Source organism: Syzygium oleosum, unplaced genomic scaffold (assembly GCF_021117445.2).
Source record: "Syzygium oleosum isolate NSW1041296 unplaced genomic scaffold, Sole_v2.1 Sole_v2.32, whole genome shotgun sequence".
Taxonomy (NCBI): Eukaryota; Viridiplantae; Streptophyta; class Magnoliopsida; order Myrtales; family Myrtaceae; genus Syzygium; species Syzygium oleosum.
The window spans coordinates 1,769,460-1,784,281 of NW_026607516.1; the positions used below are offsets into that span (position 1 = coordinate 1,769,460).

Consider the following 14,822-nt stretch of genomic DNA (forward strand, 5'->3'; position numbering starts at 1 on the left):
AACAGTTCTTGGACCCCCGCCCAGCAACTAAACCATGGTCAGTTAGTGCTTAACCATGTGTGATTAGAGCCTCTCAAACTAGTCTCTGCAATTCGTTTGTTTATCGATTGCTCAGCTGACGCTCCCATACAGCGCGTGGAAGATAATACTCAAATACCATCAACCTTCTTCCCACCTCCCTCGGCCCCAAGTATTATCATCATCTTGTGGCCTAATTCCAAAAAAAATCCTCAACTTTACACTTTATCCCAATTATATCCTGAACTTTTTTTTATCTCAAGAAAAATCTCAAACTTTTATCCGAATCTCAAATTTGCCTTCCCGTTATAAATCCGTCCAATTAAAGTCGAGAAAAAAAAAAAAAAAGAAGCTAGCAATGTGTGAGGCAAGCCGGTGGCCGGGTCACTTGCCGCCGGGAAGGAGCGGGCCCTCGCCTAGGCCTTCCCAAAGGCCGGCAACCCTCGAAAGCCCCGGGCGAGTCACCGGCGAGGGCATGTAGACCCCGATCTGGAGCGAGGGTCGCGCCCTCCCCGAGATCGGGGGCTGCACGCCCTCGCCGGCAAGGGTCGCCGGCCTTCGGGAAGGCCCAGGCGAGGGCCGCCGCTCCTTCCCGGTGGCTGTGGCGGCGGCCACCAGCAAAGGCTTGGCCACCGCAGCAGCTGTCGGTTTTCTTTTTTTTTTTTTGACGTTAATTAGACGGATTTATAACAGGAGGGCAGATTTGGGACTCGGATAAAAGTTTGAGGTTTTTTTTAGACAAAAAAAAGTTCAGGATATAATTGGGACAAAGTGTAAAGTTGAGGGTTTTTTTTGGAATTAGGCCCATCTTGAAAAGGAAAGGTAAAGAATTTCATACTTCCATAGTACTTGCTTCACGATAATCGATTTGGACAAAGGAAGATGCATGTTTGAGAATCAACTATTGACTTTTATTGTGGAGTTAGGTACTTGAGCATCGAGAGAGAACGAATCGAAACAGGTCAGACAATTGAAATATCATATTGTAAAAAATGTGAGATTTTCATATGAAAATTTCTAGATGATGTTGTGCTTGGGGTCTTGATGAAAATGGGAACACTTCTTTTGGGATTTCCTAATTTTGATGCAAATGACGTGCCTTTGACGATTGAGAATGTGATCAATCCGATAATTATATGTTTCGATGCAGCAATGAGATGTTACATTTATGGTGACACGATACAAAAGACGAATTTAGATAACCGGGAACATGGCCATGTATTACAAGAAGATGTGATAGAGTCAACCTCTAAATAGGGTATGCTATTGGAGGAAATCCATTAGAAAAAAGATGGATTATTGCATCGGTACTTGTATCCAACACGGCACTAGCCTCAGTACAAGTAGACTAAGAGATGAAAAGCACCAAACCGTCTTCGACGCAAGAGACGCGGAGATTAATTGATCAATATGAATCGGCCTCCACTTAATTTAAGACTTCCGAGTTCAAGCCGCGATGAGAGATAAGCCTCATCGTTGATTGGAAAACATCCCGGAAACCCACTCGATCGCGAGTTCAAAATGAGAGCAAGAAAATATTTACTTATGGATAGGATAAGCACCTACCTTGCTCTCGCTTAAACGCGGACCCATGATATCGCCTCATTTAGATATTAAAAAGCACATGATAATAGACAAATCTTTGCGAGATGACGTGGAATTTGCATCTAAAAGGCGAGAAAGTAAAAGTTGAGAGCTCTCGGTTTTAGCAGCACCAGGGAAAATTCTTCTCTAGATACACTTTTTGCTTAACTGCTAAGGAACTTTCAAAGCCAGCCTTTGGAAAAATTAAACAAGCTTTCGGATTCTAGAAAAGGTGAGAAAAAGTGCACAAGAAAAAGTCCTCAGCGGGAGAGAGTAGCTCGCACGCGCTCTTTGGGGGCGAGTGAGATGATAACGTGATTAGCATCGAAGATTAAGGTTAAGAAGTGGATTAATTTAGGAGGAATGCATCTCGACATGTCCGCTAATTTAAACCGACGAGAGAGCATTGGCCTGCAATACTATGCCGCTGTCGAGTGTGTACTTCACATGGGCCGACACCGTACGCGAAGCTTCACAATTTTTTTTTAAAATTTTTTTAGTGTAATTATTTAGCAGAATTTGATTTACCCTAACTAATCCACCTTTTTGAATGGATAATGCCAACGGGGTGTCAAATCAATTGCCTAGTGTCTAGTGATTACTAGATCTATGGTTAATAAAGAAATTATTTTAAATTGCGAAACACATGTATCACCGCAAAAAAAATTCTGTTTGGAGCGTTAAAAAGCTTTTTCTTATTCGATTGATTAATTGATTTGGGAATATCCTGTCTGGGAGCCACTTTTCGTACATCTGTTTCTGCTGAGACTGTAGCGTCGTCGTTTTCGTGAAATGATGTGATACTTAACGTAATCCTACTACATATTGAGTTGAATGAGCAAATCGCGTGGCGAGTCATCTATTTTTTTTATTTGCGAGTATTATTTCCGAACAGATCGAATTCCTATTAAGATGTGGCTCCAAGGTGCTTGTTTTCGGGATACGTATGTTAACGTTGCTTCTTTTATCTTACACTTGCTCAACCTAATTTCTTTTTCGTATTTTATCAGATCCACATAAGATATTGATTTCTCACTAACGTTATAGCTTCAGCGCGAATGGCTTGCTTCTATCTAATCTAATGCATACTTAATTTATTGTACTAGATGAAGATATCACATTAGTACAATACCAAATATATGTATGTATGTATTCACTGACTAATTGAACGTTTCGGCTGAATTCATGGACATATAAATGTACCATGAAATTCTAGAGCCAATCCTATCCCAAGCTTCAGAACTGGGGTTCGATCTCACCTATGTCCCCCTCCCACAACTAGCCCAGCACAAAAAAGAAAGAGCAGAGTCGTTTGGTTTTCACCTAATTTTCTGTCTTATTCGATTAACCTAGTTGGGATTAAAAACTCGAGGATGGATTAGTTTGTTAATTAGACTTATATGATTGGCCTAAATACTGTTTTGACACATGGTACATCTGTTGACTCCACTCTCCTAATGTCGGGCGTTTTGCTTCTGGCATCATGTTTGGCAAAGCTTATCTATTACCTCGTTATTATCAAAACGATTAACGTGAAGACGGTCGGACTCATTTATAGATTATTGGGTACCTAGTTTTCTTCTCCAATGTGCGTATTAATAGTATTCTTGATCATCTTGCTGTTGCATTTGCGACGGGCACGGCACTTCGAACTGCAGATTTGAGGGTTGAATAAGCTCAAAGCGAAAGCAATCAAGAGGATTCAAAATGTGTCCAAAACTGAACAGGACAAATGCGTGCTTGCATGTCATTTCATCTTTTCGTAAAGAAAAAGGGCACCGCCATTCATTTGATTAGGACACAGTGCTTGTCATCCGATTGTATACTTTTGAAGTTTTTCTTTCCATAAAAGTTGGGTTTTAATTTGATAATAGACAAGGGTTTTTATTATTTTTTGGCCATTAGTAAGAGAGAAAGTCAGGTAAAATGGAGCAATTTAGAGAAAGAGAGAGAGCTTACCCCGACTGTGAGATGAGTCCGACCATACAGCTGTTCTGGGACCAGAAACTGTGACATCTTTTCTCTTAAACAATCAAGAAATAGCCTTTAGCGACGGTCGTTCTGGAATAAGGACAAAGAAGCTTCTGCTATGATTTGCTTCGCTCTCTTCAAAATCTTTCGCCACAAATCATGCGCTCGAGACTTCTGTGCTTCTCTGGTCGCTATTGATCGTTTTTGTTTCTACCACAATGTGAGGTTTTTCCTACATACCGATACGACGGAACTATATACTATCTGGCTATATGCCCAATTATTCTATTTGGACAGTTCGACGAAACTCGCGCTAGATAAAAAGGGAGAAGAGTGGCATTTATATACTAAAGTGCGCCCATCGTTTTTTTCTAAAAAGTTCAAACGGTGTTCGAAGTCGATGAGTTGCATTTGCAATCATCGATTCATTAAGTGACGGAAACTTCGAAACGGGTATGTGTCGATTTGAAGGGTTGGATGTTGATCGATCTTCCACGCTACCGAATGTGTGGTCATGTGTGAATGATCCGCTCAGATTCTGCTCAGTCCCAAGTTCGGAAGTTCCAGGATCTTTATCATGGTTTTAGCTTCCTCGCAACAAAGTGCAGTAGAAAAGCAAAATGGAGAAAGGACTCTCTTAACTCTTTTTTTATTTCTCAGCTTTCTTTCCGGAGTGTAATGATGAATCACTTCCAATGATGGGAGTATGGTGGGTCATCATCCCTTCTTACATCCTCATTCCCTACCGGTCATTCAATCTGCTGGTGTTCGCGTATCTCATGATTGTCGGGTTTAATGATGGCTGGTTGTGTTTGATTCAATCTACTGTTACAGCATGACATGGTGCAATGATGGCTCACTGTGTTTCCACTCTAGATACGAAAGTAATCAAAGAGGTCATCATCTATAAACTACCTCCTCGTAGTTTGCTTTCAGAACTCCATGTACTTAACCCTAGTCAGAGAATACGACAGGCGGAAGAATTATTTGCCAAGAAAAGCATGATTATGGAATATTATTAGGCAGGTGTGTCTGTCTACTTGAGCCACGAAGCTGCCACTTCTCAAGAGGGTTTTTCAACGCGATTGATTGCGACTCGCACTGTGCATGGGACAAGTGTAATCTCTTAGGGCTGCTTGCCGGAGAAATGCATAAATTCTACAGTACAATAATGTGAGGGGATGGTTTTTGTGTGTGTGTGTGTGTGTGTGTATGTGTGAGAGAGAGTGAGAGAGAGAGAGGGCGCTCCATGAAATGACAAGAAGAAGAGTCGCTGTTTGTAGGTTTGGGGAAGGACATGGTTTTGGAATTATTGGGTGGGGAGATGGAAAGCAACCCGATACAGAGAATCGATGAGATCCACTTTGTATGGATTTGAGCATGCAAAAATGGATCCGAGAGAAAGAGAGGAAGAATATGCTCTTCATGATACATGGACACTGCCTTCAACCGCAAGGCTGTGCTCATAAATATGCACTGATTCTCTTCCGACAGAACGAGCCACTTGAGACATCAATGGTCCCATGAACCACTACTACCAATGTTGTGGCCATGGTGTTCCTATTCAACCCTGTAACTAGGAAACGACTGTTGCCTTGCCTCAGTGTGCGCGTGTGTATGTGTTGCGACGACACGGGCCGGACTTGTTATTTCTCTTGCTTTTTGAAGCTGGGACATTGAACTGGGTTGAGCTCTTACCCCCGCTATCAATCACAGGCACTGACAACACTAGCAAAAGCTTAATCATGGATTTTGGAGCGATCTTGCATTATTTTCTTGCAATGAACACATGCAAGAAAGTTGAAAGTTGTAAGTTGAGAGCTTTCTGGTCTCGAGTCAAGTTGTGTCTTGACTTGGACAGGCTCTTCAATGATGTATCAGTATGAATCTTCTCTTTCATACCTTTAAAAAACAGTGGGTGGTGTCATTCGTTCTTGGCTTTATTCCTTAGTTTATCACTGCATCAAACGTCAGCTGGTAAAATATCTTTGGCTTCTTTCCTGTTCTGGGAGCAAATTTTCCCTGTACTGTCCAATTATTTCAAGCATTGGCGCTGATCGGCGACATGGAACATGATAAGATTCTTGTTCAAGTGGAGCTAGTGGCATGGCAATACAGCAACATATCGTAAGTCATTATCATGTGCCATCTCTCAATTGGAGCACGAGCCATGTCCATCATTGCTTCAGCTGAAATTGTCTCATTCCGCCAGCCACCTTTTTCTTCTTTAACGAGTGGATGCCGGATAAGCACGATTAATGCATTGTTCACGACTCCAGAGGACATTCAATTGATTGGACGGAAGCGTATAAGTAAGCGACAATGATGATTCAATCGCCTATCTTGCGGGACTCTTAAATCATGACTCTTTTGTTGGATATTTCAACGATTTTGATTTATTCAAAGTAATTATTTTGTAACGGCTTTAATGAAAAGTATGATCGCAATCTATTTGTGTTCTCCAACACTCTATACAACATCTTTTTCTTTTGTGTCCGAAAACCACACCGTGTCTCATGCGTGTAATCAACAAATGAACAAATTTTGGAGAAAAATTATCATAAAAAGTCAAATCTATTTCACTTGTCTAATTCAGTCATAAACCTTTCAAGCTCGTTAATTTCAGCATTTACAATGAGTTTTGGAGCCCAAAATCCCTTTGGCAAATTTTTTTAAGAACTCTAGGAAATGTCCAAAGGCCCTTTGGCCCAAGGCAGGTCCTTTAGAAAGTAGCATTCTCGGAACGCAAGTCTTGGCACTGTTCTTCGTTCATCAGCATTATTCATCTTCCCCACGATCCAGAGGTCCTTTAGAAAGTAGCATTTTCGGAATGCAAATCTTGCCACTGTTCCCTGCTCATCAGCATTGTTCATCTTCCCCACGGTTTGCACAGAGGAGATGGATGGAGGCCAGCGACATCGCCTGAGGTAGGCATCACAACAGTTGCACGACCCAAGCGATGCTTGAGGTCGCGACCTCAAGCGAGGTTTGGCCGGCGGCCGTTTTGGCTTGCCAATGGCTAAGTTCCACCAAAAATAGTTTGAGGCTTTAAAAAAAAAAAACTAGCAAAAGCCCTTTACAAAATGTAGTTTTCACCAAACGATATTTAAGTTGAAGTTACTTCCCAATAAGTTTTAAAAATACAATTTATTAAATACTACTTGCATTTCGAAAATCTCATTTAGCCTAAATGCCTTTGCATTTTCCCAAAGATATTTCCCCAAAATCGAACTAAATGCATCATTAATTTGGTCAGTTTAATCCTAAACCTTTTAACGATTTGCCAATATAATTCTTCCGGCTAAATCGCTAATGTGAACAATTTTTTTATGAATTATTTTATTTTATTTATTTATTTCCCTTCTTCCTTTGTTGGTCGCTGGGCCTAGGCGATGGCCGGCGATCGACGACAAGTGAGGTTGGCGAGGGCCATCCTCGAGGCGAGCCGACCTCAAGCAAGGCTTGTCCAAGGCTAACCTCGCCAGCTTCGGGCGAGGTCACCTCGCCATCGGATTTAGCGAGGCTCAACCCTACCAAGATGCCAAGATCTAGCAAGGGGCCCGAGATTGAACTTCGCTAGATCTGGCGAGGGCAAGCCTTGCCAGCCTCACTTGTCGCTGGTGGCTAGCCATCACCGAGGCTTGGCAACTAGTGAAGGAAGAAGGAAAAAAAGAAAGAAAGAAAGAAAATAAAATAAAAAAATAGAGAAGTTCAAAAGAATTATGAAAAATTTGAAATGTCCATTTTATCGCTGGTTGTGTGACAAAGGATTACTTGCATTTACGTCAATGATTTTCGATCAAAATTGACCGGAAGAACTACATTGACAAATCATTAAAAAGTTTAGGATTAAATTGTTCAAATTAAAATGTTTAAAACTAAATTGATTTAAGTACAATAGATTTAGAACATTGTTGGTAACTTCCCCCAAGTTTTGGTAGTAAAGTTTGTAAAGAGCTTGACAGAGATTTAGTAAATTGCATCACAAGAGCAGGGCAACAATTGACTGGAAGCGGCCAACAAACAGAAAAAAAGCCTCGAGGGAGATCAAATCTCCAAAATGAACATATCATTGAAAATCATTATTTCTTGTGTTCCAATCAGCAACCCATTGACTCTGTCACTCAAAAATATACGACCACTCACTCCCACCGTGGAGAATAAAGCTGGAAGCAACCTACATACTTTGCTCCATATAATTCTTTATGATTTTTATTTTGGGATATACTCCACGAGTCTGTTCAAGAATCAAAAGCAAGAACTCGCTGTCCTTGAAAAATCTGGCAGAGATGAGATCTTGTCCAACTTCAAGCACCACAATTTTTCATTATCCCGAGGATTCACTTAAATAAACTGCACCAGATAGGATCAACCGATCTCATCGATTTAAACCGAGGAATGCAGTTCAATTAATAATCATTCCGCACATGCAGCATTTGCATCTTTGAAGATAGCCTCATACGCATAGTCCATGTTTGTACCTATCCTGCAGTATGCTGCTTGCATCCTTTGGGCCCGTAGTGCTCGGAAGCACGCCTCACAATCTTCTTACATAGGTAGCAGTAGTGTGTCTGACATGCCCAGCAGAACATGTGGTTGTTGTTGCCAATCTGTGAGCGAGGAAATAGTAATAAGAATGATGGGTTTCTTGGACTAATTGAGAAATGAGTAATGAATCAACTCCTTTTGAGTCCCTTCCTATAATCCTATATTCATGCATTTTTCTGTAATCTTCGAAAAGTCCAACAATGACAAACACTTGATATAGCATGGTAAACTATTACTTTCTCGTGTAAGCATAACCTGATTGGCTAATTTTAGTTGATAGAGTTGATTATCACTGCAATATAATTGCAGAGACAGACATGGACTGCTAATTTAAAATTATATCATACTCTCCAAAGTGGAAATTCTTAAAGCAGGCAACAAGCAACATTTTGAGTAAAACACAAGGTTCTCATTTTCATCCTTCAGTATCACACGAACTATGAAGCATTCATGTTCTCAACCTTTACTATTGCTGCCAATCCTGAGAAAAGAGCATATTATGAAGAATACTGTAAAACTACCAGAGAAGAACAGCACATTTGTTTGTTATTCTTTATCTATTTTCCTCTTTAGCTAGAAACGACCTAAACAGAGAGAAACACCCTCCTTCTTGACTTTTTGGAATTTGATAATCAACAATAGGAAGAGGAGAAAGTAGATGTCATGTATTGGCACACATAATTAGTCCAAAATTCAGATTCCGGAGATTCTGCCGACTATATTACTGTGCTCAAAGAAATTGTTCAATTGACATATTGCTGCTCTAAGCAATGCCAAGTTGCAGGGAGGCTACAAATTCAAGGAAACAAATCTGCAGTTCGATGTCCGTGGCTAACCTTCGCATTAAACTGACGACAACTGGGGCATGTCTGGCCGTGATTAGCAAAAAGTTCAGCCTGAACCTGACCCACCAATTGGCGAGGATTCATTTGCTCTTGCCATTGCCTAATCTCTTGCTCCGGAAATAGTTCACATGTTCCATCCCTTCAAATAGTACAAGCTAATTAGTCCATCAAAGTAAGAACTGAACCACCGCTTTATCATAATTAAAAGGGTGTAAAAAACTCATCAGAAGTCGTTGCTGACCTGAAATGCTCATATCCATCAATTGCCTTATTGCAGGAATAACAAAAGTACTGCCCACAATTTTCGCATACCATCTTGTTACAACCTTCAGTTCGAGAGATCGCCATTTTACAAGAGGGGCATTGTTTGGCAATCTTATTGATTTCCTTGACACTTAAAAGTTCATTGATTAATTCACGCTCCCATCGTTTTTGTTCATCCTTAAGTTGGGACGAACTTTGGCGCTCCTGGATGCAAAGGACATAAACATGTTAATTTTGGAAAAATCATAAACCAGGAAGCAGTCCCTGATTCTTGCCAATAAGTAAAACAACGAAGGCGTGAGTTGATGCAGCAAGCAACAAGTACAAAATATAAGTTGGGCAACTCAACTAAAGATGTTTTTTAGCCACCAACCCCATCGTGTGACCACAGGTCGATGGCTCATAGATTGGTGAACAATTCAGGAAATTGGTTCTCCCATGTGCAAGGGTTCTCGTTCCAAAAAAGGCTACCCTATATATGTTAGTAGACAAACATACTGAAGAAACACTAAAATTGGAACCCCAAATGAGCCTTGAGGGAACAATTCAGCCGCTTAGAAAATTATTTACACCAAAGGAACTTAAGTTTATGTGTCATCCGATGCCAACATTCTATGTAGAGTTAAAATGCATGAAATTAATCTTCTCATATTCGATGGAACACATGACAACAATAAATAGCTAGAGCAGAACTGCTGCCTCTTTAAGAATAATACACAGAACTTCTACCACCTGTCATTCGAATAGATAAGGATGTAGGTCTTACATAGGCCAAAGACAAAGTGCATTGAAAACCACGCGTAAGCACTTGCATGCATATGGAGAGAGAGAGAGAGAGAGAGAGAGAGAGAGATCATAATTGACCTTAAAGATCAAATCATCAAAACCACTCCAAGCTCAGCCATAGGAAGTAAAATCACAGAGCTTGCAACCAAAAGCAAAGCTATCACATACAGGACTTTAAGAAACTATAACTGGCATAAACTGAAGTCATCACGTAATTTCTCTAGAGTCTAAGCTTGTGCCGCATTAGTTTCCTTCTGATATCATATACATATCATTAGGTTTCCACAAGAGGGCATCACATGAACAAGAAAAGCAAACAAGAAGCAAGTCCAATTAATCTAACAAGGAAACATGGAGATAGATCTTCTCAGAAGAACAATATAATTTCACACATAAGCGAAGCTATCGATATTTCACATCTAAGCAAAGCTTAGTCAGCCCTTTTTCCCCACTTCCTTGTAACTGTTCTCATCGTTTCTGGAATCACACAAGCCCAAAACAGTTGTCATTATGTAGCATGGTAAGTTGTGGTCATCATGCAAGTATTACCTGCAAGATGTGCAGTTTTGTTTCTGGTGTCATACATTCAACGCCTACATGTCGCCTCTCCCTGCAAAGAGTGCAAAAGCTAAAGAAGCATTTTGAGCATTGGGCATGTTGATCTTCATCCTCTATACATGGTGTTTCACATCTGGGGCAGTATACTACATCAGACATTGAATCGAGGGATTTTTGCAACATTAAAGACTCCCACCGGTCATGCTCTTCATCACCAAGTAACCGTTTCAACAAACTAGGTGGGACCATGCCCCCACATTTCGAAGCAAGACAGTGAAGCTTGTATACTGTTCCTTCCTTGACATGCAAATCAGAACAAGTCTTCATACAATTCCAGCAGAAGAAATGCTGACATGGCAATTTGATGAAATCCGTCCCTGGGTAGGTGAGGAGAAATCAAGCAAGAAAGAGGATTCAATAGTTTCATGAGACATGACAAGGGTGCTTAGCCACTGCATAAGAAGAAAATTGATATTCACCACTCCAAGTGAAAAATGCAAGTAGACTTTTGAAGCAACCATAGTGCATCAATGAATACCACTTGCAGAATTTAGACAACCCAGAAGTGCTAGTAAATGTTTATAATGACCATTCTTATGAAGATTCTTCAAATAACTAGCATAAAGCTCCAACAGAAATAACTTTAGATCATTAACATTTTATTCATGCCTGTTTCACCTGCTTAGCTCAGGCCAGATATAACATCTATGAGCCTATTCTAACAGACAAAGAAATAACAAACACAAAAATCCACACATTACTTTACACCAAAAAAGGATATGAGCGTTAACTCGAGAAGTTTCGCCGGGGATGACAGAACATTACTTTACTCCGAAAAAAGAATTGAGCTTTAACTCAAGAAGTTTCACCAGGGATGATAGAGCATAGTGCCAAGACAAGGCTTTGTAATTACCTGCATACTCGCTGAAACAAATACAGCATTCATGCAAGTTCTTCAAGAAGTTCTCGTGGCACTTGTCATCATTATAACTCCTAATTGAGGGAATATCGACGTCGGGAGAGACACTTCCCGAAATTGCACGCTTATCTCCAGTTCCTCTTACTCCATAAGGACCAAGATCTATTTTTTCATCAAATCCAAGATAAGGAAGTGAGGAGCTCTGCAGCCATTCCACCCAACGATATACAACTTCCTGCCCTGGTTGTTCTTGCCATATAGAGTCAAGCATGGAGCATAAACTAGAAATTTTAATGGGAGCCAACCACTGGACAGCGATGGTAAAGCAAGGAGGAACATGACTGGGGTACGACTTAGGTAATAGACATGTCAGCACAATTGGAGGAAGGTGCTGGACTTTGTAAGAGTAAGAAAAGCCATCTGAATTGCCACTTGTGACGGTGAGATCATTGGATGGATTCAGCCTAGCAATTACAGTAATCTCGCTAGCAACCTCGACGTCAATATAAATCTGCAAAAATGTCACTCGAGAGTCAGAATATTTTTTTTTGGGGAAAATTCCATAATACAGTGCTTTCAGCTTCTCGACAAACCTTAAAAAACCGAGAACCCCGCCTTCTGTCAAGGATAAAGACATTATCTCCATAAATTGACTCCATCACAAGCAACTGCAATAAAATTGAGGATAAGAAAGAAAACGTGCAAAAGCTACTTTATTCTGTAACAATCAACAAGCTTAAATAAAGCTGTCAAAGTTCTCCACCCTTTCACCCACTATTTAATTTCAGAACAAGAAAGTTCCTTATGTTGCACAAATAATCTAAAAGTCTACTTCATATCGCTGCTACAATGAGACGCGTGAAATAATGCCGTAACATACATTATGACGACTAGAAATGCACATGCGTCATGTGGAATATACAAAAGTCTCCAAGTACTCAACTTCTTTTTTTGGCGAGTAACTAAACATTTATTGCTCCACCAAAAAGAAACATGGGTTGACGACTCCCATCACAAGCCACCAACAGAAAAACACAAGCCTCAAAACCAGGCCTTCACAAGTTCTCAGCTTGTTATTGCAACTCAGCAGCCTTGTAAATAACTTTTTCGTTAGCTATGCTATACTTGGCCAAAACGGCTCATAGAGAGCCCATTAGGACAAAGATTTCTACCAATTAGAATAACTGGACAAATTAATGACAATGAAACTGTAATAGCACCACAAGTCACCAATACTGGCATCTCTTGCTGGATTTTGGCTATCTAGCCACATATACACTACGTCACTCAGTGGGGTCTATCCTGTTGATTTCACAAAATCCAAGCAAAAGCAGCATATTCACGATGCAAAATTATGTAGTCTCCTCATTTACTGGACTAGTTGAGGTATCACAAGCAAACCCGATATTAGAGACCCAAAAGGAACCTTATGATATCGCAAGCCTGCTCACTTTAGACACCTATACCTTCGAAATGTAATTCAAGGCGCAAAGAAAACTCTTTGGCCACACCATCACCCAGTGCTTGTTCATTCTCAATATCCACAGTCCGGCCATTTACGGATGCCCACATTTTTCTCTTCATACCAACAAATTTCTATGATGTTACTGTACACGTTCATTACCAACTCCTCTTCAGCAGATGATTGAAAGACAGCAAGAACCAAAAATCCTCCATCGAAGTCACGTACCTCGTCCTCCTGCAATTGATCGTTGGCATTCAGCTGCTCTTCCTCCAACTCCGGCTCCTCCATCCCCAACCTCAACTCCTCCAACGTCACCACAACACTGTCCACGTCTCCACTCACCTCCCTCGCTTCACTCTCCCCTTCCATCGCTTCCCTCGCCTTTGCCGCCACGTCGCCGCCCACCTTCTCATCAGACCCCAGCCTAACCGCGTCGTCGCCGCTCACCTCCCTCTCCTCGCAGCTCGACGAGCTCGGCAGCTCCGGTCCCGACCGGTCCGCGCCGGAGCTCTCGGCGGATCGAGCTCTCGCCTGATCAGGCGGCGCTGCCCACCGGCGGCTCGGCGGATTCCCGGACCCCCGGGGCTCTTGCAGAGAAGTAGAGGGGGTAGACTGGTGATCAATCTCCGGTTCGGGAGACTCCAGTCGCGATCGACGGTAGTCGCCGCCGCCGCCGTCGCCGTCGTCGCCGCCGCCGCCGCCGGGAGGCTTGATTCTCCAGTTCCCGTCGGCGCGGGAGCCTCGGTGCGGCCGAGAGCCACGTTTAGCTCGTCTCGCGGCGGAGCTGTGCATCGACGTTGAAGGAGCGGCGGAGAGGTCGGTGGAGGAGGAGGAGGAGATACGGAGGACGACGGGGCAATATGTTCGGTGATCATGCCATTGCCGCCTCAGAAGAAGGCTCCGGATCCGGGCCGGGTCGTCGGGCTTCAAGTCTCGTCCGGTGAGAGTTGTTGAGGGTCGAGACTAGTTAAACTAAATGCACGACGCACCGAGTTTTTTTTTTTTATTCTTTTCTTTTCTCCTAACAAACTTTCCTTTTTCTTGTCCCTAATTTCACAACAAAAAAAATAGGGACCAGTGCACTGAAAATTTTAAAGCAATCTCGAAAGTGCAATCGAGTCCTACAACTTATTAAAAGTGCAGTCAAGTCCTAAAATTTATCAAATTGATACAATCGAGTCCTTTCGTTAACTCCGTCCAACTTGGCTGACAAAAAATACTGACGTGGCTTTTTTATTATTATTATTTTATCTATCCTACGTAGACATGGCCACGGGCCGATTTCGGCCTAGAACCGGCCCGGGTCAAACCAGGGACCGGCCCGTTGATCGGGACCGCGATTCAGAACCGGAAACGGCCCGTGGCCTACGAGCCCGGTTCCAAAAAAAAAAAAAACTGCAGCAGAGCCTGCACGTCTGTAGGCCCTGCTGCAGCCTATAGGCCCAGGGCAGGTGGCCGTTGGCCACTTGGCCTTGGCAACGGCTAATATATATATTTTATGGCAACGGCTACTTTATCCATTTATTATTATTTTTTCCTAAATTTCCTTCTCATTTTTTTCTTATAAATTCTCTCAAATTCTCAATTCTCTCAATACTCTCAACGTAGTAATAGAATTATATAATGAATTTTGTACTGAGGGAGGTGATATTGGATCTTCTCAATCTACCGAGACACAAAGTGAGAGTACAGATAAAATTAGTAGAGGGTACCAACTTTTATTACATAGACAAAAAAAGCAAAAGGGAGTAATAGGAAATATTTCTGAATTAGAGATGTATCTAACCGTTTCATTTGAGTTTTCTGAATCCGAAGGTAGTACAGGTTTTTTAATTTTGGATTGATGGAAGAGGCATGCAAGCCA

The 14,822-nt window shown here is 41.7% G+C and overlaps 1 protein-coding gene across 1 annotated transcript; it reads right to left on the reverse strand.

Moving 5' to 3' along the window:
* Positions 1-7,616: 7,616 nt before the first annotated feature.
* On the reverse strand, positions 7,617-13,943 carry LOC115685433 (uncharacterized). The gene is made up of 7 exons (XM_056304549.1): positions 13,184-13,943; positions 12,087-12,161; positions 11,488-12,004; positions 10,566-10,951; positions 9,208-9,434; positions 8,958-9,105; positions 7,617-8,183 (listed from the first exon to the last, which is right to left on the reverse strand). Exons 1-7 carry the CDS (start codon positions 13,748-13,750, stop codon positions 8,055-8,057), a joined length of 2,049 nt encoding a protein of 682 aa, XP_056160524.1. The 5' UTR covers positions 13,751-13,943; the 3' UTR covers positions 7,617-8,054.
* Positions 13,944-14,822: the final 879 nt, after the last annotated feature.